Source organism: Sus scrofa, chromosome 18 (assembly GCF_000003025.6).
Source record: "Sus scrofa isolate TJ Tabasco breed Duroc chromosome 18, Sscrofa11.1, whole genome shotgun sequence".
Lineage (NCBI taxonomy): Eukaryota > Metazoa > Chordata > Mammalia > Artiodactyla > Suidae > Sus > Sus scrofa.
The window spans coordinates 14,161,577-14,186,573 of NC_010460.4; the positions used below are offsets into that span (position 1 = coordinate 14,161,577).

The 24,997-nt window shown below is 38.0% G+C and overlaps 1 protein-coding gene across 1 annotated transcript in view; it reads right to left on the minus strand.

Annotated features, from left to right (window-relative positions):
* Positions 1,778-24,997, minus strand: part of AGBL3 (ATP/GTP binding protein like 3) — a 102,151-nt gene continuing 78,931 nt past the window's right edge. Inside the window, 3 exon segments of the mRNA XM_021079175.1 lie at positions 1,778-3,401; positions 3,404-3,492; positions 17,192-17,423. Coding sequence (XP_020934834.1) covers positions 3,082-3,401; positions 3,404-3,492; positions 17,192-17,423 — 641 coding nt within the window. The 3' untranslated portion in view covers positions 1,778-3,081.

Sequence of the window (24,997 nt, forward strand, 5' to 3'; positions counted from 1 at the left end):
AAACTTTAGAATTTAGTTTGTCGATAATTTACTAAAATTTTGGTTGGGATTTCATTGCATCTAGATCAAGTTGGGAAGAACTGATATCTCAACCACAATAAGTCTTTCTATCCATGAACATGGAATATCTCTCCATTTATTTATATCTTTGATTTCTTTCAAGTTTTGTAGTATTCCTCATATAGAACTTGAACATATTAGATTTATACCTAAGTATTTAAATTTTTGGTGCAAATGTAAATGGTATCGTGTTTTTAATTTCAAATTCCAGTATTCATTGCTAGTATATAAGACAGTGATCTACTTTTGTATGTTAACTTTGTATTTTTCAACTTTGCTATAATTGCTTATTACTTCTAGCAGGTTTGATTTTGGGTGGTGATTCTTTGGAGTTCTCTGTAAAGATAGATAATCATATATTCTATGAAGAAATACAGTTTTATTTCTTTCTCTTAGTTCCTTGTCTTATTGAATTACATAGGTGTTCCAGTATGGTGTTGAATAGGAACGGGAAAGCAATTATCTTTGCCTTGTTTCTGATCTTAACAGGGAACTATTGAGTTTCATCATTAAGTATGATGTGGGCTGTATATTTTTTTGGTAGACAGTCTGTCAAATTGAGGAAGTGCCCTCCATTCTTATTTTGCCAAGAATTTTTAATCATGGATGGGTGTGAGATATTGCCAAATTCTTTTTTTGTATCTATTGATGTTATAATTTTTCTTCCTTATTCTGTTGATGTGATGGATTATATTGATATCTGAATGTTAAACCTTGCTTACCTACCTAGAATAAAACCTATTTGACTGTGGTATATAATCTTTTGTATACATTGTTGGATTCTATTTTCTAATGTTTTGTTGAGGATTTTTTCATCTGTGTCACAAGAGATAGTGGTCTGTAATTTTTCTTTCTTGTAATATATTTGTCTGGTTTTAGTGTTAGGGTAATGCTGGCCCCATAGGATATATTAGGAAGTTGTCTCTCTACTTGTATCTTCTGGAAGAGATTGTAGAGAATTGATATAATTTCTTACTTAAAGTGTTGATAGAATTCGTCAGTGAACTCATCTGGGTTGGTGATTTCTCTCTAGGCAGGTTATTATTTATTGATTAAACTCCCTTAATTGATATAGGCCTATTTAAATTATCTATTTCTTTTTGTGTGAATTTTGGCAGATTGTGACTTTCAAGGTATTGGTCCATTTCATCTAGGTTATGAAATTTGTGGGTCCAGAGTTGTTCATAATATTCCTTTATTATCCTTTTAATTTCTTCTTTTTTGGTCGCACCCATGGCATGTGGAAGTTCCTGAGCCATGGATCAAACCTGTGCCACAGCAGCAACCCAAGCTGCTGCAGTGACAACACGGGATCCTTAACCTTCTGCACCACAAGATAACTCTGTATTCTTTAAATTTCTATGGGATAAGTATTGGTGGCCCCTCTTTTATTTCTGCTGTTAGTCAATTTTCTTTTTTTCCTAGTTACCATTGCTAGATGTTTATAAATTTTACCGACAATGGAATATTATTCACCATAAAAAGAAATGAGCTATCAAGCTATGAAAAGACATGGTAGAACTTATATGGATATTACTAAGTGCAAGAAGACAATCTGAAAAGGCTACATACTCTATGATTCCTACTATGTGATATTTTGGAAAAGGCAAAACTGTGGAGACAGTAAAAAGATCAGTGGTTGCCAGGGTTTAGGGAGGAGAGTGGGATGAAGAGGCAAAGCATAGAGAATTTTTAGGTCAGTGAAACTACTCCTGTGTGATACTATTATGGTGGATACATTTATTATACATTTGTCCAAGCCACAGATTGTATAACACCAAGAGCAAACCCAACTGTAAACTATGGACTCTGGACGATAATGATGTATCAACGCAGGTTCATCAGTTGTAACAATGACTCATTCTGGTGGGTGATGGTGATAACAGGAAGGCCGTGCAGCTGTGGGCACTCGGGGCTACAAGGGAAATTGCTGTACCTTCTGATCAATATTGCTGTGAACCTAAAACTTCTCTAAAAATAAAGTCTGTTAAAACCAGGACACAACAGTTACTCCTTTAACATCCCGCTGGGCTCTCCTTGAACCCTCTTTGGCTCCCAAGATACTGTGGAGAGCAGACCACCCAACTCATCTTCCTGGTTCCATTTTGCCCCCGGACCTAATTAAGCTTGTGGCTTATAGCAGGAACACACCCTCCTACCTGATCCTCGGTAGCCTCTTCCTGTCATGGATGCCACGGCTGACCTGCAGCTCCAGGCTGACGCACTCTGTTTTCTCACTTACCACGTGCATCTTAGTTGCCTGGCATACCTGTTCCTCTGCAGTGTCCTTTAGGAATCTCACTAGTACTCACTGTCTCATGAGTGACAGACTGTGAGGTGTCCATTTGTTTTCCACTTAAAAAGGGCTGGAGATGTATGCTTTTACATTTTTTTGCTAAATTTTGAGACATTAAATGACTGCTTAAACCATAGTCCATGCATTTATGTTCCCTTTGGTGCCACACTTTCTCTGTGCAGTTAACATCTTTTAAAATGAAATCTTTTCTCTAATTGTTGGAGTGCTTCACTTACTCTTGACAATGCACTGTTTTATCCTGAGTTATTTCAGTCATGTGCGGTAGTGAAAATACAGGAATGTCCTTTGTATCACTGACGGTTTCTAGGACACTGCACATAGGACTGATTCATGAAAGTGCCTAGAGCGACGTCCCTGTCGGTGATCATACCTGTTACTCCCTCCTCGGGGGCTTAGTCTTTTGGCGTATGAATAAATCAAAGTAGGAGTTTTCTTTCCATCTTGACAAAGTTAAATAGAAGTATCTACGTGAGCTTTAATTTTCTATATTTTCTCTTATTTCTTTTTAACTCTTTGAAAGCCATTCTTACTAAAGCAGATGGGATATCTAAAATTTATAGTTTAGTACATGCACATGAACTACACGTGTAGGGGGTGGGATGAGGATGAAGGGACAGGGAGGGCTTTTCTGTTTCTTTTTGCCTTTTACTATGTCAGCATATGTTATCTTTGATCTGCAGTTGTCAGAGCAGCTTAAAGCTAGATTACTTGTACCTTCGCAACTTCAGGCGAAAGGTGGGTTGTTCATCCTTCGTTTTTGGTTGCTCTCCCTTATTTTTAGCGAGATGGGGGGCATTTTGCATAGAGCCCTGCTGGTTGGATTCTTCAGCTTGCAGACTCTTGTCTGTGTCCTTCTCAGAACACGGGGGAAGAGTCTTGCATTTTCTGCTGACAGGTTTCACGTCTTTAGTCTTGGTGGCCTTGACTTGAGAATGTTTTTTCCTCTTCTTGGGCCCTTTGAGAGGTGACAAGCTTTCAGATGACTTCTGAGACACAGCCTGGAGCCATTCCGAAGAGCTTCTGTAAGATCCCTTTGGCTTATCAAGGGAGGATTTCTGGGTGGTGTCCAGGATGTGCTGTATTTCTTTACATGTATGTAACTAGATGGGTTTAGTCTAGGAAAGAAATGAAATAGGTGAGTTTTTGTCCACTGTGAACCCTAAGTATTTGTAGTCCTCAGGCATTGTCATAGTATAAATCCTATTTTTTCCCTTGGTGAATTCATTCTCCTTTAAGACTTTTACCTTCATCGCTATTAGAATGATCTAGCTGCTGGTCATGACTTTTCAGCGCTCCTCCAGTCTGGTATTTCTGAGTGCCTAGAGGATGTATATATTTCAGTATAACTTCCCTGGCCCCAGACTCCAATGTAATAGCTCCTTACTTTCACATCTAGTTGAATTAAATTCTCTTTCATTTAGTGTTCTGAGTTCCGTCGTGCGCAGTGGTTAGCGATCGATAGGAACATGAGGTTGGGGTCTCCTTGCTCAGTGGTAATGATCGCGTGCGTGAGCTGTGGTGTAGTCGCAGATGCGGCTCGATCCTGATTGCTGTGCTCTGCGTAGCATGTACAGCTCCGATTCAACTAGCTGGACTCATATGCAGCGAAAAAACAAAAAAAAAAAAAAAAAAAAAAAATTAATTAATTAAAAAAAAAAAAAAAAAAAAAAAAAGAATAGAATGTTCTCTAAAATTCCACTTTGCTCTAAAGATCTACTTTGTTTATTCTATTAGAATGAACTCAGTATACATGCTCTAAGGTTGTTTTTTTTTTCTCCTATAGTCAGTAAAAAGACTGATAAAAGTCCAAGACAGGGAAGTTTTCCTCAAGAGAGGGAAGTTTTATAATTACTAATTGTAGCTACCTAAAGTCTCTCAGTTTTTCTTTAGAATTCCATCTGAACTATACTTTTAATTAAACTCTTAATATTGAGATAATTATAGACTCACCTACAGTTGGAACAAATAATAGAGATTCCATATAGCCCTCACCCAGTTTCCCCCAAATGTAATACTTGCACAACTATAGCCAGTAGCACAATCAGGATGTTGCCATTGATATAGTCAAGACACAGTATAGTTTCTGCTGTGGTGCAGTGGGTGGGGATCTGACGCCAATGGCTCGGTCCCCAGTTTGATCCCCAGCCTGGCACAGTGGGTGAAGGATCTGGTGTTGCCACAGCTCTGGCGTAGGCCGCAGCTGTGGCTCAGGTTTGACCCCTGGCCCAGGAACATCCATAAGCTGTGGGTGTGGCCCCCCCAAAAAAGGTACAGACCCATTTCTTCATGTTTCCCTTCTACTGTCATTCCGACCTTCCTCCTTGCCCATCCCCTCCTTAACTCCTGGTGATCAGTCTGTTGTCCAAATGACGTAATTTTGTTATTTCAGGAGTGTTATATCAGTGGCATCATATTCTGTATAACCTTTGGGGATTGGCTTTTTTCACCCAGCATAATTCTTTGGGGATTCATCCAGTTGTTTTATGTAGGGTAGTTCATTCCTTATTGTTGCTGATGAGTAGTCCATGGCGTGGATGTAGCAGTTTGTTTAATGATTCGTCCACTGAAGGACATTTGGATTGTTTCCAGTTTATGGCTATTAACAAACATTTGTGTATAGGTTTTTAAGTGAACATAAACCTTCATTTCTCTGGGACTAATGCCCAGCAGACCCTTTGATAGTTATATGTTTGATTTTATGTGTCTGTTTCTTTTGTCTATTTTTTTTTAGGGCTGCACACGCGGCATATGGAGGTTCCCAAGCTAGGGGTCCAATCAGAGCTATAGCTGTCGGCCTACACCACAGCCACAGCAACACCTGATCCAAGCCACATCTGTGACCTACACCACAGCTCACAGCAACGCCAGATCCTTAACCCACTAAGCAAGGTCAGGGATCGAACCTGCAACCTCATGGTTCCTAGTCATGTTCGTTTCTGCTGCGCCACAACGAGAACTCCCTGTTTGATTTTTAAAGAAACTGCCAAACTGTTTTCCAGAGAGTCTGTACCATTTCACATTACTATCAGCAATCTATGCATTCTCCTCAGCATTTGGTGTTATCACTATTATTTTTTATTGTAGCCATTATGATAGATAGGTACTGATTATCTCACTGAAGTTTTTAATTTGCATTTCCCTAATGGCTAATGACATGGAACAATTTTTCATGTGGTTATGTGCCATCAGTATATTCTGTTTGGTGAAATATCAATTCATGTCTCTTGCCTATTTTCTAAATGAACTACTTGTTTTCTTACTGTTAATTTTTTTTTCTGCTTATATGTTTTGATTTTATTCATTATTGTTTTTTAATTTTAATTATTAAAAATTGAAGTATAGTTAATTTACAGTGTGTTAATTTCTGGTGTACAGCAGAGTGGTTCAGACATGTGTGTGTGTGTATTTACGTATTCTTTTCCATTATGGTTTATTACATAATATTGAATATAGTTCCCGGTGCTATATGGTGGGCTCTTGTTTTTTAATCTATTTTATATATAGTAGTTTGTATCTGCTAATCCCACACTCCTGATTTATCTCTCCCTATGCTCTTTCCCCTTTGTTAACCATAAGTTTATTTTCTGTGTCTGTAAGTCCGTTTCTGTTTTATAAATGAGTTCATTTGTATCATATTTTAGATTCCACAATCAATTGATATATGACATTTATCTTGGCCTGACTTAACTGCACTTAGTATGATAATCACTAGGTCTATCCATGTTGCTGCAAATGGCATTATTTCATTTTTTTAATGGCTGAGTAGTATTCGTGTGGTGTGTGTGTGAGAATAAAACCACATCTTTATCCATTCATCTCTTGATGGACATTTAGGTCGCCCCCATGTCTTGGCTATTGTAAATACTGCTGCTATGAACACTGGGGTACCTGCCTCTTTTCAAGTCAGGCTTCCCTCTAATATATGCCCAGGAGGGAGACTGCCAGGTCACACAGCAACTCTACTTTTACTTTTTTTAAGGAACCTCCACACTCTTTTCCATAGCAGCTCCACCAATCTACATTCCCACCAACAGTGTAGGAGGGTTTGCTTTTCTCAACATCCTCTCCAGCATTTCTTATTTGCACACTTTTTAATGATGGCCATTCTCATGGGTGTAAGGTGATACCTCATTGTAGTTTTGATTTGCATTTCTCTAATAATTAGCAATGATGAGCATCTTTTCATGTGCCTATGGGCCATCTATATGTCTTCTTTGGAGGAATGTCTATTTAGGTCTTCTGCCTATTTTTGTTTGTTTGTTTGGGTTGTTAGTTTTTTTTTTATATTGAGCTATATGGGTTGTTGGTATATTTTGGAATTTAATCCCTTGTTGGTTGCCTCATTTGCAAATATTTTCTCCCAGTCCATAGCTTGTCTTTTCATTTTTTAATGGTTTCCTTTGTTGTGCAGAAGCTTCTAAGTTTGATTAGATCCCATTTGTTTATTTTTGCTTTTATTTCTTTTGCCTTGGGAGACTAACCTAAGAGAACATTGCTGTGATTTATGTCAGAGAATGTTTTGCCCATGTTCTCTTCTAGATTCTGTGGTGTTGTGTCTTATATTTAAGTCTTTAAGCCATTTTGAGTTTATTTTTGTGTAGGGTGTGAGGGTGTGTTCTAATTCATTAATTTACATGCAGCTGTCCAACTTTCCAACATCACCTGCTGGAGAGACTTTTTCCCATTTTATAGTCTTGTCTCCTTTGTCCATGCTTAATGGACTAGAGGTGTGCGTTTATGTCTGGGCTCTCTGTTCTGTTCCATTGATCCACATGTTGGTTTTTGTACCAGTATTATACTGTCTTGATTACTGTAGCTTTGTAGTGTAGTCTAAAGTCTGGGGGAGTTACACCTCCTGCTTTGCTCTTTTTTGTCAGGTTTGCTTTGGCTATTCTGGGTCTCTCATAATTCCATATAAATTTTAGGATTATTTGTTCTAGTTCTGTGAAAAATGTCTTGGGTCATTTGAGAGAGATTACATTAATTCTGGTAAATTGCTTTGGATAGTAGGGCCATTTTAACAGTATTCACTCTTCCAATCCAAGAGCAAGGGACATCTTTCCATTTCTTTGAATCATCTTCAGTTTCCTTTGTCAGTGTGTTATGGTTCTCAGTGTATAGATCGTTCACCTCCTGGTCAGATTTATTCCTGAATATTTTATTTTGATGATATTTTAAAAGGGATTTTTTTAAACTTTCCCTTTATGATACTTTATTGTTAGTGTAAAGAAACACAACAGATTTCTGTATGTTAAATTAATATCCTGCTGCCTCGCTGAATTCATTTATCAGTTCTAGTAGTTTTTGTTTGGAGTCTTCAGGGTTTTATATATGTATAGTATCATGTTATCTTCATATAATGACAATTTTACCTCTTCATTTCCAATTTGGATACTTTTTAGTTCTTTGTCTTGTCTGTTTGCCATGGCTAGGACCTCCAATACTATTATGAACAGAAGTGGTGAGAGTGGGTATTCTTGTCTTGTTCCAGATTTTAGTGGGAACGTTTTCAGTGTTTCACCATTAAGTATTATGTTTGCTGTGGGTTATTATAAATAGCTTTTATTATGTTGAGATGTGTTCTCTCTATACCCACTTTGGTGGGAGGTTGTTTTTTTTTTTATCATGAATGGATGTGAATTTTGTCAAATGCTTTTTCTGAATCTATTGGGCTGATCATGTGGTTTTGTCTTTTCTTTTGTTGCTATGGTGTATCACATTGATTTGTATATATTGAACCACCTTTGTGACCCTGGGATGAATCCAACTTGATTGTGGTTTATGATCTTTTTTATGTGTTTTTAGATTTGGTTTGCTAATATTTTGTCAAGAATTTTTGCATCTGGCCTGTAACTTCCTTTTTTGGTAGAATCTTTGTCTGGTTTTGGTATTGGAATAATGGTAGCTTCATTGAATGACTTTGGGAGTGTTTCCTACTCTTCAGTCTGGAAGAGTTTGACAAGGATCTACTGTATATGTTCTTTTTTGTATGTTTGGTAAAATTCCTCAGTGAAGTCATCTGGCCCTGGACTTTTGGCAGTTTTTTTATTTTTGTTTTTTTAATTACAGATTCTATTTCACTTCTAGTGATTAGTCTGTCCAGATTATCTATTAATTCTTGATTCAGTTTTGATGGGATATATATTTCTAAAAACTGTCTATTTCTTGTAGCTTGTCCAATTTGTTGGCATATGATTATTTATAGTAGTCTTTTATGATTTTTTGTATTTCTGTGGTATTGGTTGTTATTTCTCCTTTTTCATTTTTTATTTTGAGTCCCCCCCCCCCTTTTTTTTTTTTTTGGGCTGCACCTGCAGCATATGGAAGTTCCCAGGCTGGGGGTCCAATCAGAGCTTTAGCTGCTGGCCTACGCCACAGCCAAAGCAATGCGGGATGTGAGTTGCATCTGTGACCTACACCACAGCTCATGGCAACGCAGGATCCTTAACCCACTGAGCAAGGTCAGGGATCAAACCCACATACTCATGGATCCTAGTCCGGTTCGTTAACTGCTGAGCCACGAAGGGAACTCCAAGTTTTCTATTGTTTTTAATCTCTATTTTATTTATTTCCTCTCTGACCTTTATTATTTTCTTCCTTTTGATGACTTCTAGATTTTGTTTGTTATTTTTGTAATTCTTTTAGGTAGCAGGTTAGGTTGTCTGAGATTTTTCTTGTTTTCTGAGAAAGACCTGTATCACTATGATTTTCCCTCTTAAGGACTGCTTTTACTGAATCTCATAGATTTTTTTTCTTTTTCTTTTTCTTTTTTTTTTTTTTTTTTTTTGCTTCTTAGGGCCACACAAGCAACATATGGAAGTTCCCAGGCTAGGGGTCAAATTGGAGCTGCAGCTTCTGGCTACAGCCACAGCTATGGCAACGCTGGGATCCAAGCTGCATTTGCTACCTATACCACAGCTCACAGCTACACCAGATCCTTAATACACTGAGAGGCCAGGGATTGAACCCTCATCCTCATGGATACTAGTTGGATTCTTTCCACTTTGCCACAAGGGGTACTTCTCCATAGATTTTTTTATGGTTGTGTTTTCACTATCATTTTTCTCAACCTATTTTTAAATTTCCTCTTTGATTTCATCATTGATTCATTGGTTTTTAGTAGCATGTTGTTTAGTCTCCATGTGGTAGTATTTTTCTTATTTCTCTTTCTTGTGGTTGAGTTCTAGCTTCATGCTTCATGCTTTTTTTTTTGAAAAAAATTCGTTGAGGCTTAAAAAATTTTTTTTGAGGCCTGTTTTGGGGACTAATATATGGTCAATCCTAAAGAATGTTCCATGTGTACTTGAAAAGAATGGGTATTTTGCTTTTTTAAAATGTAATATCCTGAAAATACCAATTAGATATAACTATTCTATTGTATCATTTAGGATCTCTGTTACCGTATTGATTTTCTGTCTGGAAGATCTGCCCATCAATGGGGTATTAACACCTCCTACTATAATTGTATTCTCATCAATTTTTCCATTTACGTCTGTCTGTTAGTATTTGTTGTATGTATTTAGGTGCTTCTATATTGGGTGCCTGTGTGTTAATGACAGTAATATCCTCTTCTATTGATCTTTGTGTCATTATATAGTGTCTTTATCTTTGTGGCTTTTTGCTTTAAAGTCTGTTTTGTCTAATATGAGTATTGCTGACCCTGTCTCTTATCATTTCCTTTTGCATAAAATACCTTTCTCCATCCCATTACTTTCAGTCTGTGTGCCCTCGCCTTAAAAAATATGTCTCTTGGGAGTTCCCGTCGTGGCGCAGTGGTTAACGAATCCGACTAGCAACCATGAGGTTGCGGGTTCGGTCCCTGCCCTTGCTCAGTGGGTTAATGATCTGGTGTTGCCGTGAGCTGTGGTGTAGGTTGCAGACGTGGCTCGGATCCCACGTTGTTGTGGCTCTGGTGTAGGCTGGTGGCTACAGCTCCGATTGGACCCCTAGCCTGGGAATCTCCATATGCCGTGGGAGCGGCCCAAGAAATAGCAAAAAAGACAAAAAAAAAAAAAAGTCTCTTGTAGGCAGCATATTGTAGGCTCTTGTTTTATTATCCAATCTGCCACTCTTTGGCTTTTGATTGTAGCATTAAATCCATTGACATTTAAGTAATTATTGATAGATAGGTATTTACTGCCATTTTAAAACCTTGTTTTCCAGTTCATTTTGTATTTCTTTCTCTTTTTCCTTTTGTGATTTGATCATTTTCTTTTATATTATGCTTGTGTTCTCTTTTTAATTTTTGTGAATCTGCAGTATATATTTTATTTGTGGTTATTATGGTTTTCAGGTATGTTAACCCATTACTCTATCTACTTGCTTTAGACTAGTAGTCATATAGTATCAAACATATTCTAAAAAAAAAAAAAAACATTTTCTTATTTCCCATCCATTTTATGATTTTGATGTCCTTTTTTTTACAATTTCATGTTTATCCTTTTGCTGTAGCTATTAGCGCTTTCCAAGTTTTAAAAAAAAATTTATACCTGCACCCATGGCATACAGAAGTTCCTGGGCCAGGGATTAAATCAGAGCCACAGCTGTGACCTATGCCACCTATGCCACGCTGGATCCTTTAACCCACTGTGCAGGACCAGGGATTGAATATGCACCTCTGCAGGGACCCGAGCTGCTGCAGTCCGATTCTTAACCCACTGCACCATGGCAGGAGGAAGTCCTCAAAAATTTTTAAATTTATTATTTTTTAAAATCTGTATACTACTGGCTAATTTAAGTTATTTACTTTCCAATTGTGCTTTTCTCTTTCTTATAGAGTCTTCTTTTCTATTTAGAGTTAACCTTTCAATATTTCTTTTAGGATAGGTTTAGTGTTGCTGTATTCTTTCAGTTTTTTGCTTTTCTGAGAAATTCTTTCTCTCTCCTTGGCTAGGGGTCTAATCAGAGCTGTAGCTGCCAGCCTATGCCAGAGCCATAGCAAGGCCAGATCTGAGCCACATGTGACCTACACCACAGCTCATGGAAATGCTGGATCCTTAACCCACTGAGCGTGGCCAGGGATCCAATCCACAACCTCATGGTTCCTAGTCGGATTCATTAACCACTGAGCCACGACGGGAACTCCTTTCCTTCTATTCTAAATGATGATCTTGCTGGGTAGCATATCATAGGGTGCAGGTTTTTGCCTTTAAGGACTTTGAATACATCTTGCCATTCCCTCCTGACCTGCAGAATTTCTGTAGAGAGATAAGCTGATAGTTTTATCAAGGTTCCCTTGTAATTAACTCTTTTTTTTCTCTTGCCTCTTTTACTTATTTATTTGTTGGCCACACCTGTGGCATGTGGAAATTTCCAGGCTAGGGATTGAACCCAGGTCAAGCAGCAACCCGAGCCACAGTAGTGACAACACCAGGTCCTTAACCTACTGTACCAATGAGGAACTCCTCTTGTTGCCTTTAGAATCCTGTCTTTAATTTTTTTACATTTTAATTATATCTTGGTGTGTTTGCTTATTTGATATCCTCTGTGCTTCCTGTCCCTGGATATCAGTTTCTTTCTTTAGATTTGGGAAGTTTTCAATCATAAATATATTTTCCATTCTCTTTTCTCTTTTCCTTTTGGGGTCCCTATATGATATACTTTATATTAACCCATAGTTCTTGTATAATTGCTTTGATTTTTAAAAAAACTTGTCTGTCTACTGTTCTGATTGGGTGATTTCCATTATTCTGTCTTCCAGATCATGTATTCATTTGCTAATTACTGTGTTTAGTTCAGATTTCAGCTTGTGAAATGAATTTCTTGATTTTACTTGGCTCCTCTTTATAGCTTTTAGTTCCTTTTTAAGAGAAATCTGCATTTATATCAATACCTTTCTTAATTCTTTTGGTAATTTTTTTTTAAATGGCTGCACCCATGGCATATAGAAGTTACTGGGCCAGGGACTGAATCTGAGCTGTAGCTGCAACCTACACTATAGCGTGGCAATGCCAGATCCTTTAACCCACTGCACTGGGTCAGGGATCAAACCAGTCCTCCACAGTGACCCAAGCCACCCCTATAGTCAGATTCTTAACCCACTGCATCACAGCAGGAACTCCTCCTTCAGTAATTTTCTTACCTCCTTTTAAAACTTGGAGTCTAGTAGATTGGATAGTTCTGTTTCATTGTTTGTTCTTTCAGGGGAATTCTGTTGGTCTTTTAATTAAAAATCATTTCTCTGCTTCTTCGTTTTACTTATATTTCTCTAACTCCATGAATTTATGAGAAACAATGACTGGTCTTGAAGGGTTTTTTTTTTTTTTTTTTTTTTCTTTTTTTATGGCCACACCTGCAGCTTATGGAAGTTCCCAGGCTAGGGGTTGAATTGGAACTGCAGCTGCTGGCCTATGCCACAGCCCCACTAGCAATGCTGGATCTGAGCCACATCTATGACCCAAGCTGAAGCTTGTGGCAATGCCCTTAGCCCACTTAGGCCAGGGATCGAACCTGTATCCTAATGGATATTTATCAGGTTCTTAACCTGCTCAGCCACAAAAGGAACGCCATTGAAGGGCTGTTTTTATGTGGGAGAGTCCTTGTGTAGCCTGTGTCAGTCTAATGTTTTTGGTGCGAGGGCTGTTTTTAGTATGGATGCCTGCCACATCTTTCCTCAGCGTGTGCTGGCTGTTATCCCCTGATGTGGAGTGTGATCTGGTGTTGTGGTGACCAGAGCCCGCCATGGATATTGAGCAGGACCTCCTCTTTGCTCTCTGGTTGTCACAGCCAGGTCTGTTGTCAGGGCCAGGATCTGCTCCCTAGTTTTTAAAGTAGAAGACCTCAAATCTGTTTCTGAACTTCAGTGTGAGGTAGGCAGGATGGGAGCACTCCCACTGGGACAGGGGCCACTGATTATTCCTTTGAAGGAACTGTTCACCAGGGAGTGTTCTCTGTGTGTCACCTGTCACCTGTTGTACAGGCTCACAAAATACACTCTTGTTGGCACTGCATTTGGCCCCTTCTCAACCACTGAATGCAGGTAGTCAGCCCTGGTGTCCCTCAGGTGCTATGCTCACAAAGCCACCAGTAAGCTCCATAGGCACAGATCCACTGAAGTCAGGTACCATGACTGCAGTAGTTGAGCACCTGGACCTGCTGTGGGAGTTATTCAGTCAGCTCAGACCCTGGCCCTGCCTCCACAAAGCCTCAGGTAATGCTGATCTGCCCCAGCCACGGGAACACCACTAATCTGCTCAGATATCCTGCAGGTGCTTAGGTCATAGAGGCCTCGGCACTGGCTATTGCCTAAATCCGTGGATGACATAGCCCCCACACCTCCTTTGTGGGCCCATTAAGAAGGGCACTTCTTCGATGGCCCTGCATGCATCCACAGTTGTGACGGGTACCACACTCCACACTCCAGACTTCAGGCTGTCTCTGCTCAGCCAACCCTAGCCTTCTCCCCAGGTCTGAAACTCTGAGTTTTAGCACCGAGCCCTTGCACACACTAACAGATTGTCTGTGCTGATCTCTCTCTGTTCTGGCTGCTGTAACCTGGTTGCTGCACTCTTCTCTGAGCTTCTAAGTTTCCCTTTCTGAACCAGCTATCTCCTAGCTGGTGAAGGGGCTTCCAGAGTATGGTAACCTTTCTCCTTTCACAGGCTTCCTTCCAGGAGTGCAGGTCCAGTCATAATTCCTTTTTTCTATCATCCTACCTGGTTGCATGGTGATCTTTCTTGCAATTTTGGTTGGGTGAGATCTTCTGCCAGTGTTCAGTAGATATTCTGTGAGAATTTTTCCATGTGTAGATGTATTTTTGATATATCTGTGGGAGGAGGTGAGCTCCAAGTCCTTCTATTCTGGCATCTTGATTGGGCCCCCTACTGTTGAGTTATGATTTTTGTTAACATAGATATGTTTCTTGTTTACGTGCTTTGCAAATATTTTCTCCCATATTATATAGCTTGTCTTTTTATTCTCTTAACAGGAATAAAGGCAAACGCTGTTATTTTGATAAATTCCAACTTATTAACCTTTCTTTTTTTGTCTGTCTTTTTTTAGGGCCGCACTTGTGGCATATGGAGGTTCCCAGGCCAGGGGTCTAATTGGAGCTGTAGACACCAGCCTATGCCAGAGCCACAGCAACGCCAGATCTGAGCTGTGTCTGAGACCTACACCACAGCTCACAGCAATGGGGATCCTTAATCCACTGAGCAAGGCCAGGGATCAAACCTGTGTCCTCATGGATGCTAGCCAGATTCGTTTCCACTGAGCCACGACGGGAACTCCTAGCCTTGTATTTTCTTGCAGTCCTTCCCCACCTTTACCTTACCTTATGCTTTCTGATTAAGTGAGCTTGAATTATTTTGTTACGTGTAAACAAAGAGTTCTTAATTAATGAAGACCACCATTTATATAGACCTTCAGGCTCAGGCCAGTCCACACTGAGTGCAAGTCTAGGTTCAAAATATATAGGGGATCTCTTGTGAAAATAATGACTAAAAACCAAGCAACGTCCTGTCACCTCTCAGACCCCTTGTTTATATCCAGATCCTTAGCTTCTCAGCCTTGCTGCCTAGGTCTGTTGTATTTTGTTATTAATTTCCTGATTTTTTACTATGCTGATATTATCATACTTGATCTCTTATTCGCCTGGGCCTATACTGTCTTTCATATTAGCTGACCTATTTGATTCAATTTCTGTTAGGCTCTGCCTTCACTAGCATGATAGCTACCCCATCCTACTAGAAATTGCCACCAACTGCCTAGTTTTATAATTTTTATTGACTTTGCTGATTATACAATAAAGAAATATGCATTAATAAAAATTTATGGAAAAAAGCATGAAGAGACATAGCATATTCTGCCAGTACTATGCAGAGATAATCATTGTTGGGAATATTGCTTCCAGAGTTGTTTCCAGGTGTATATGTGTTTGAGTGTGTATAATATGCACACATTAAATATATATACATAACCTATAAATGCAGCCATACCAAATCAAACTGTTCTGCAACTTTTATTCACTTATACTGTGAACATAATTTCATGTTAATTAATATACACTGATAATATTTAGTAGCTACATAATCTTTCACGTTAGTATGTGCCATAATTTATTTAAGCAGTCTTCTGTTGTTGGGTGTTTAGATTCATTTTTTTTTTGCTTTGGTTCTTTCAGGCAATACTGAAATATCACTACAGAAATATAGCTTTTCCTAGGTTTTTTCCCCTCGGGATCAGTTTCTAAAAGTGTAATTTCTTAGTCAAAATGAGTGTAAATATTACGGATTTTTCATTTGTATTGTTGGACTGCCTCCCAGAAACTGTACCTGTTTATATTTCAACAATCAGTGAATCAATTCTTCCACTAAGAGACAAATATGAAGAGTATTTCATTATTGTTTTAATTTCCACTCTTTGAATTTAAGTGAGATTGAGCATTTTTAAATGATCATTGGCCATGTGTTTTTTTCTTTCGTGAATTCCTGGTTCATACCCTTAATCCATTATTCTATTAAAATACTCATAATCTTGTCACTGATTTATAGGCAATATTTGAATATTAAGTATTTTGTTTCTGTGTTTTTAATTTTTATTATGAAAAGAAATGTCAAAGCATACTGATAAAGGACTCTGCAGTCAAATATCTAGTCAGGGTTGAATCCATTTCTGCTTACTGTCTGTGTGACCCTGGGCAGATTGCTTAACCTCTTTGAACTTCACTTTCCTTATGTAGAGAATGTAAAATGTGTGTGTATGTGTGTAAACAGAATAGTGTGTAGCATATAGCAAGTATTTTATGAATATCTGTTGATAATAGTATTAATTTATTATTTTCAGCTTGTTATTGTCTTACTTTTATTTATATGAGTTTCCTTTTGGCCTTAGTGAGGGTTCAACTATTTTTTATATCTTTAAAAGAAATCTGGTCTTACCCTTCCTGCTTTCCTGTGAATATCAATAAGCTGAGGCAGCTGAGATTAATTATTTCTTTTTTTTTTTCTGTCTTTTTGCTATTTCTTGGGCTGCTCCCGCGGCATATGGAGGTTCCCAGGCTAGGGGTCGAATCGGAGCTGTAGCCACCAGCCTACGCCAGAGCCACAGCAACGTGGGATCCGAGCTGCGTCTACAACCTACATCACAGCTCACGGCACCGCCGGATCGTTAACCCACTGAGCAAGGGCAGGGACTGAACCCGCAACCTCATGGTTCCTAGTCGGATTCGTTAACCACTGCGCCACGCCAGGAACTCCCAGGTTAATTATTTCTAATTCTGGTTGCCTCCTAGGATTATAAGATTTAAACACACCTGAGAAACTTCAAATCAGGCTATGATCATACTTTATTAATACATACTTTATTCATAGATCCAAATTAATGAGTGTTTTCATGCAAATAAACAGTTGAATAAGGCCTAATAACTTATTCCTTCACATATCCTATGTGTTCTTATGGCTTTGGGTCTTTGTCCCTTTGTCAAATGTGATGTAGCTGCCACTATTTTTAAGAGCCTGTGTTTGTTTCTTAGGATAATAAATTAATAAGCCATGGAGTTCCAGACGTGGCTCAGCAAAAACAAATTTGACTAGCATCCATGAGGATGCAGGTCCGATCCCTGGCCTTGCTCAGTGGGTTAAGGATCTAGCATTGCCATGAGCTGTAGTGTATGTTGCAGATGTGGCTTGGATCTGGCATTGCTGTGGCCGTGGCGTAGGCTGGCAGCTGTAACTCTGATTTGACCCCTAGCCTGGGAACCTCCATATGCTGTGGGTGCAGCCCTGAAAAGACCCCCCCCCCAAATAAGCCTTTTTTCCTTAAAAAAGAGTGTACATATATTAAGTAGCTAAGAATAACAAAATTGTATTGACTTACTGATGTTGGATTTGAAAGTTGGTTCTTGGATTGAAAATCTGTTTTATCTGAGTGGTTTGCACATTTTTAGTGCTTTTCATGATTGGGAGCAAATACTGCAATATTTCTTCAGATTGAGATATTTTTTTATCCCTGTAGATTCTTTTTTCATCGTCTGTCCAATTTACACCAGCCTTCTTGCTTTGGAAAGATGTACATTCTTTCATACTATTTTTTAAGTTGTGATGAAGACCTGGGGAGCAACCATAAAAATATGTATAGCTATATAAACTGAACTGATTAAGCAATTACTTATTCAGCATTAGGTACCAAAGTGTCTGTCTAAAAATGCATATTTATTTGAAGCTTATACTTTAAATACAGGGCAGAAAATAAGTGTGTAAACAAGATACATCTATATATATTTATAAATATATATCAGATAATAAAATTTATGTGAGGAAAAAAACCTGGGGAGGGGAATAGAGAATTCTCAGGGGATGGATTAATTTCTGTTTTTGAAAAGGTGTTCGGAGGCCTCCCCCTGAGGCTGACCTGTCAAAGGAGTTAGGAAACGAGTCAAGTAGCCATCAGAAGCAAGTGCATTCTAGGCAAGGCCCTGAGCTAGGAGCATGGCAGGGTGTTGAAGGAACACCAAGATAGGACACGTGGCTAAAGCAGAGTGAAGGAGGGAAAAGATGTCATAGGAGCTCAGAGAGGTCACTGGACTTAGTTCACGTAAGGCCTCAGGGCCGTTGTAAGGACTTTGATTTTTACTAAGTGTGAAGCAGGGAGACTGGAAGGCTTTGAGGAGTGTCCCATCTGACAGAATCATCTGGTTGCTGAGTTGAGAGCAGATGGAACAGGGCAAGGGTAACAAGCAGCGAGGTCTTTCGGAAGGCCGCTGAAACAGTCTCGGAGAGAGGATGGTAGCTTGGAGCAGCGTGGTGGCAGTGGCACAAGAGTGAGAAGTACAGGCACGGGGAGACAAGTATCTTGAGTATATTTTGGGATTTTCTCATGAATTAGATACGGGGTGAGAGAATAAAAGAGGAATCAGTGGTGGCTCCAAAGTTTCTTTCAAGGACATAGAAGGATGAAGATATAGGTAAAATTATGAGAAAAGCATGTTAGAAATTCCTTATTAGATGATATGAAGGAATTACTGTTTATTTTGTAAAGTGTGATAATAAGAGTATAATAACATTAAAATGCTTAGCAAACTGTTAAAAAATAAAGTTCATTTTTAAAGTGTTTATTCCATTCCACACCTATTAGGGCAGCTATTGTCAAAAAACAGAAAATTATCCGTGTAGGCAAAGATGTGGAGAGACTAAGACCACGGTGCACTGTTTGCTGGAATGTAAAACGGTGTAGTCGATGTGGAAAACAGATTGGTGGTTCCTCAAAAACTGAAACTAGAATTACCATATGATCTGCGATTCGACTTCTGGATACATGCCCAGAAGAATTGAAAGAGAATCTTGAGGAGTTATTTGTATATCCATGTTCATGCCGGCATTATTCACAACAGTCCAAAGGTGGAAGCAATCCAAATGCACATTTGTGGATGAATAAATAAGCAAAATATGGTATATACATACAATGGAACATCATTCAGCCTTAAAAAGGGAAGGAAATTGTGACATGTGTTACAACATAGATGAACCTTAAGGGCATTATGCTGAGTGAAATGAGCTAGTCACAAAAAGACAAATATTGTATTTGTCTTCCAAAGATCAATTCCACTTAATTGAGAAACCTAGAATAGTCAAAGTAGCATAGTTACCAGGGGCTGTGAGGAGGGAGGAATGGGCAGTTTTTAATAGGTATGGCATTTCAGTTTTGCCAGAGGAAAAGAGTTCTGGAAACTGTGCACCTCAGTGTGAATGTGCTTAACACTGCTGAACACTTAAAAATAAAGATGGTAAATTTTATGTCATGTGTATTTTAACACAATTAAAAAAAATTCAATACATATAGGTAGAGAAGGGGAAGAACATCCCGAGTAAAGCCTGAAGGAAGATTGGTAGATATTTTCAAGGATGTGGCAGTGTTAGTTGTAATTATGATGCCTCGATTGATATATAGATAGCATACAAAAAAGTAGAGTATGTTTAGAATAAAAGCAAGAAATACATTATGCTTTGTAAAAAAAATGTTTATCTAGTTAGAGATATACACTGAATTATTTATGGGCAAAACAACATGGTTTGCTGACTTTGCTTAAAATACTTTTAGCAAAAAAAGTGGTGGGAATACAAATGAAACAAGAATAGCAGGATGCTGATAACTCTTTAGGGTGGATAACGGGCACCAGTGATTCATTATTCTATTCTCTCTCCTTTTGTTTATGCTTGAAATTTCCACAATAATGCTTTTTTTTTTTAAAAGAATTGTCCACTACTAAAATGAAAGGAAACTGATGACTAAACACTCACTGAATTAAACTAGACTTGAAAGACCGTGTATGAGGGTGTGTATGAGCACAATATCTGGCAATGCTGGATCTATAGTCTCTTGAGAAGCCATTCCTAGACCATTCAGCAAATAGTCATTGGATGGTTATTAGGTATCTGGCATTATGTTCAGTTTGGTAAATAGGTGTGAAAAATATAGTCATTGACTTTAATAGTCCAACAGTTGGGACGAGAGAGAGAGACAGAGAAAAGTAAAGCATCAACAGAATAAGTAACTATAGAGATGAGGCAAGGTGCTTACTATAGGATTGCTGATGGGGGACTTCTAGCCATAGTTAGGGCTGGATAAGGAAAGATTCCTAATTCCGAATTTATCTGAGTCTTGATGAATAATTGCAAGTCAGCTACGTAAACAAAACAGTAGTAATCTAGGCAATGGGACTAACATGGCACACTCTTTAAGCCACAAGTATGGTTTAGCATGACTAGAACGTCAGGAAAGTGTGAATGACTGGTTCAGAACTAGACACCTTGTTCGTAACTTTTGAGAGGTTTCCAGAGACAGGAATAATTTGCGTCTGGTAGATGCTTGATGTTTTAAAAGTTGAATTGTTAGGGGCCATTGAAGATTTTATGCGTGGAAGTAATATAATTAGATCTGCATTTCTGAAAGATCACACTGGCAGCCAGGAGGATGACAGGTTGGAGAAAAGACTTGAGGCAGGGAGACAAGTTAGAAGGCTAGTGTGGTAACTCAAGGGAGGCTGGAAGGGAGTCTGAACTAAGGGAGCAGCAGTTGCGATGAAGAAGGGCAAATTCAAGAGAATCTTTGAGAATGGAATGGATAGAGCTTCTCAATATTGGATACCAAAGAGATGTAGGTTAGGATATGTCTTGGGCTATTAGCTGGATAAGTGGAGGAAGGCAGTATTACTGACTGAGACATGGAATGCAGGAGGAGAAAGAGACCAGTAGTGGGCAAGTTAAACTATGAGTATCTGTGAGGGAAAACGGATGGATATATCCAGTAGGCAGATGAGTATGGGATTTAGAAGAGATGCCTAGATTGATGATGAAAAAATATGATGATCATCAGTTGTGTATTGAAGCTACAGGCATAGGCGAGAGTGCTCAGAAATAAAAGTATGTGGTGAGAACAGGAGAGACCAAAGGATGGAATACTGAGGAATAGTTCACTTAAAATTCAGGCTGACTCTACTTCAATTTAAAAAAATAAAATTCAGGCAGAGGAAGAGAAGCCCATGTAGGACACCAAACATGAATGGCCAGAGAAACAGGACTAAAACAAGGAGAGAGGAATTCTATAGATATGTATGTTGAATTGTTCAGTGAATCCAGGGAGAATTTAAAGGCTCTGGGAATAACCAAGGGTAGAGGAGTCAAGTGTGAGAAGAACTGATGACTCTGGAAGCAACAATTTCATTGCTTTGGGGAGAACAGAAGATGGATTGTGGTAGGTGGAGAAGTATGCAGGCGAGGAGGTGACGGTAGTGAATCTGGACCATACTTTGATGAAGGTGAGAGAGGGTAATAATCATGTCACTGAGCACATTGATGGGCACGGGATCTACAGCACCACTGAGAGTGAGAGAGTACATTTTTGGGCTTCATTAAAAAAATTCACTTTTCCTCCAAAGAGAGAGACTCCTATAAGCTCATCACTCAGCTTCAACAACTTGATTTCTTTTTACTGCTATGATTGATCAGTATTTAGAATCCATCCATGGCCCCAGAAGAAATGGTTAGAGGTAGTTAATACAAATAACCGAAATAATTTTCTTCTATATTCAACTCATATAGAAATTACCGCGAATATTTTTCAGAGTTAGGAATAAAATGACTCTCTATCCTATTTACAAAAACAGTTTCCATAATGCAGATTTCACAGAATTTATTAATGATACAGTGAAAGCCACCTTCGTATTTATTAAAATCCTAAACAAACGAAGAAAATACAAACAAAACCTTCTGTCGGTATCCTTGTCTTCTCAGTCCACCTGGGAACTTGTTTGCTCATAGGACACTTCAAGGATGTCACTTTGAAACAGTTTTCATAGAAATCAGTGTTCTTAGGGTGGATTGTTTCCTGAATTGGCCTCTTATTGATTTCTAAAACATAGCTTTGTTGGTCTTTGCTAAGCCTCTGAATCATACTTTGGGAGCTGAAAGAAATTGGGTACTCTGATTTCAGTGTCATAACAAACTATCTAATCAAAAATAATGTAATGCCGTGTTGTAGCTGTATTTTATTTTACACCTCACGGTATGCAAAGTATTGTTATAGATATTACCTCTTGGGGGCTCTTGCCAGTCCAGTTCTGTGATACAGGCAGGATGCCCAATGTTATCCCCATCTTACATCAGAGAAGGAATGTCAGGAAATGTTAGGGAATCAGAGAGGTTAACATTTGCTCAAGATAACATAGCTAGTAAGAGGGAGGGGCAGATCTGGAATACGTTATCTTCTAACTCCAGTACTTTTTCTACTACTTTCTCTTATGTTAATATATAACATAGATATAAGTAATATATTTTTAAAATTAAGTCTTAATTTAAATTAATCGATTCCAAATCCAAGTACAGGTATGGCCAAAGATGGTTTCTTAATCTAATTTCCTAGGTTTTGGGGGCAAGAGAGTCTATATATTTCAACAGAACTCATTGTACTGAGCAGAAACCAAGTTCTTAGAAAAGAGGCCAAGGAAGGAAGCATGGGCGTACCATGTTTCCTCTGCTGTGCAAATTCAGTCTGTGCTAAAATGCTTCCATATCCACTGTTCAGATGGTTGTTCATATTCGTTATTTCTGAAGATAGGGAAACTTGCCAAGGGGGCTAGCGATATAATAATTACAAGTTTGGACAAAACTGCGAAGTTCATCTAGGTGATTCCTGACTTCCCCTTCTATTCCATTCCCAGTTTTTAGGTACTAGTAAATATCCCTATGTGGTCAATGCTTCAGCTGCAATTATAGAAGTAAAGCCTTTGCTGGTCATTCATTTTAAAGTGCTAAGCGATTATCTTATGCCAGAAGTATCTTTTTAAAAAGAGAAACATGGATAAAGCAAAGATAATTGCATAAAAATAAATGTCTAACTGTAGATGTTATGGCATCCATTAGGGATAGCTTAGGGATATTGAACCCTTCAAAATACATCATATGGGCACCTCTGTGCATAAAGCTGACCTAATCATAGACACTATGTAGACTATAAGGAGATAATAATTAGCAATTGTTATCAAAAAGTCCCTTTTCCTGCTGTATAGCACAGGGGACTATAAACTAGTCACCTGTGATGGAACATAATGAAGTATAATGTGAGAAAAGAATATGTGTGTGGTGTGTGTGTGTGGTGTGTGTGAGTGACCGGGTTACTTTGCTGTACAGCAGAAATTGACAGAACACTGTAAATCAACTATAATAAAAATTTTTTTAAAAAGTCACTTTTACATATTACTTTAATTCAAAATCAGAATCTTATAAGACAGAGTAAAAGAAGTAGGTAATCTCCTACCTCAAATATCTTTTTAGAAGCCAAGAAGGGGCTTGTCCAGGTATTTTTGCTAAAAAAGAGAATATATCATAGGACTTCTGAACTTAGATTTTAAGGTTAACAAAGCTTTTTTACTTTCTTGACAATTACCTCATTTATATTTTTAATGACTAGCTTAACTGAATTTATCTTCAATTAATCTGTCATTGTCTCATTCAGACACATGAAATATATTAGTACATATTTCTTCCGGAGGCCTTTAGATTAAACTGGTTCAAAAAAACAGTAACCAGTAGAAATACCTGTCCAATAACTGTCAAACAATTCAGAGCCAAATTCTGCATGTCAGGCTCTGTGAAGGACATCTATGTGTACGTAGATGAACTTTTTAGACAGCCAACTTAGGACACAGCTATACGAGACCAAAAAATTGGCACAATATGTAATAAATACTTATATACACATATTATTATTTTAACATAAAATATAAATTAGGTGTTTAGATTATATGTATTCTGTATTACTTGCTATTCTGTTACATAAACACTGTTATTTAAGAAAAATAACAGGATTAGTTAACAGTTGCAGTTAGTAGTAAAACCAATTAAATAGTATGTGTACAAATAATATAACAATAATGTTTTTTCTCTGATACAGATTTTAACTATTAGATTTTTATATTTTATAGGCTATATTATTGTTCTTAAGATACATAAATATAAGACCTTTCAAAAAATGAATATAAATACAATGGGGCTAATTAAATAGATATTACTTATAATTAATACAAATTGATGACATTTCTTTATGTCCCATGGCTAAAATAGGATATTTTTGCTTTCTGTGTGTCCTTTTCCAATATCACTTCTCTGAACGCTGCAGGCTTCATGATAGCCGCCTTTTCTTTTATGTGGTGGTAAAACTGAATACGTTCAAAGTCAAGGTCTCTGACTTGCAGGTCTGCTCTTATGAAGCCCACATTACACTGATCCCTGGTGGCAGGCCAATGCAATGACATCAAGTTAGATACTTTGTCACAAAGGAGTTTCTACATGGAATATGACCTTATTAGCAAGAGGTTTCTAGACTTGTAAGGAAATACACACACAGACACACATGTATACATATATATACACACACATACATATACGTATGTATCTACATTAAATAAATTCATATATAAATACAATTTATATATAAATTTATCCTGCTTAGTGTTGTGTTCTCTGAGTCTCCTGGATGGTTTTGTGTCTTTCAATAATTCTGGAAAATTCCCAGCCATTATTATCGTCAAATATCTGCTTTACTCTGTGCTTTTTCCTTTCCTCCTGGTATCTTAATTACACGTATGACACACCTTTTGAAATTGTCCCACAGACCTTTCATGTTCTGTTGTTTGCATTCTTGTTCCTCTTTGCATTTGTTTGGGAAGTTTCTGCTTACCTATCTTCATTCTTTCCTTGACCATTTCCAGTGTATAGATGAGCCCATCAAAGGCATTCTTCACTTCTGCTAGTGTTTATATTTAGCATTTAAAAAAAAATTTTCTTAGATCCCTCTATATCACTCTTTACATTACCCATCTGTTCTTACATGTTATTTACTTTTTCCATCCGAGCCCCTAACATATTAATTGTAGTTGTTCTAAATTCCATGCCTGATAATTCTAAAATCTGTGTCATACTGGTGTCTGGTTATGATGCTTGCTTTTTATTTAAACTGTGTTTTTCTTGTCTTTTAGACTACCTTGTACTTTTTTGTTGTTAAAAATTGGACAGTGGGTAACAGGAACTGAGATTAAAAGGCAGTAGTGTGGAGTTTATGTTAATTTAGCAGGGAGTTGGACTCATGTGTGTGTTGTGTGTGTTTAATGCTTATTTTCTTCATATCTTA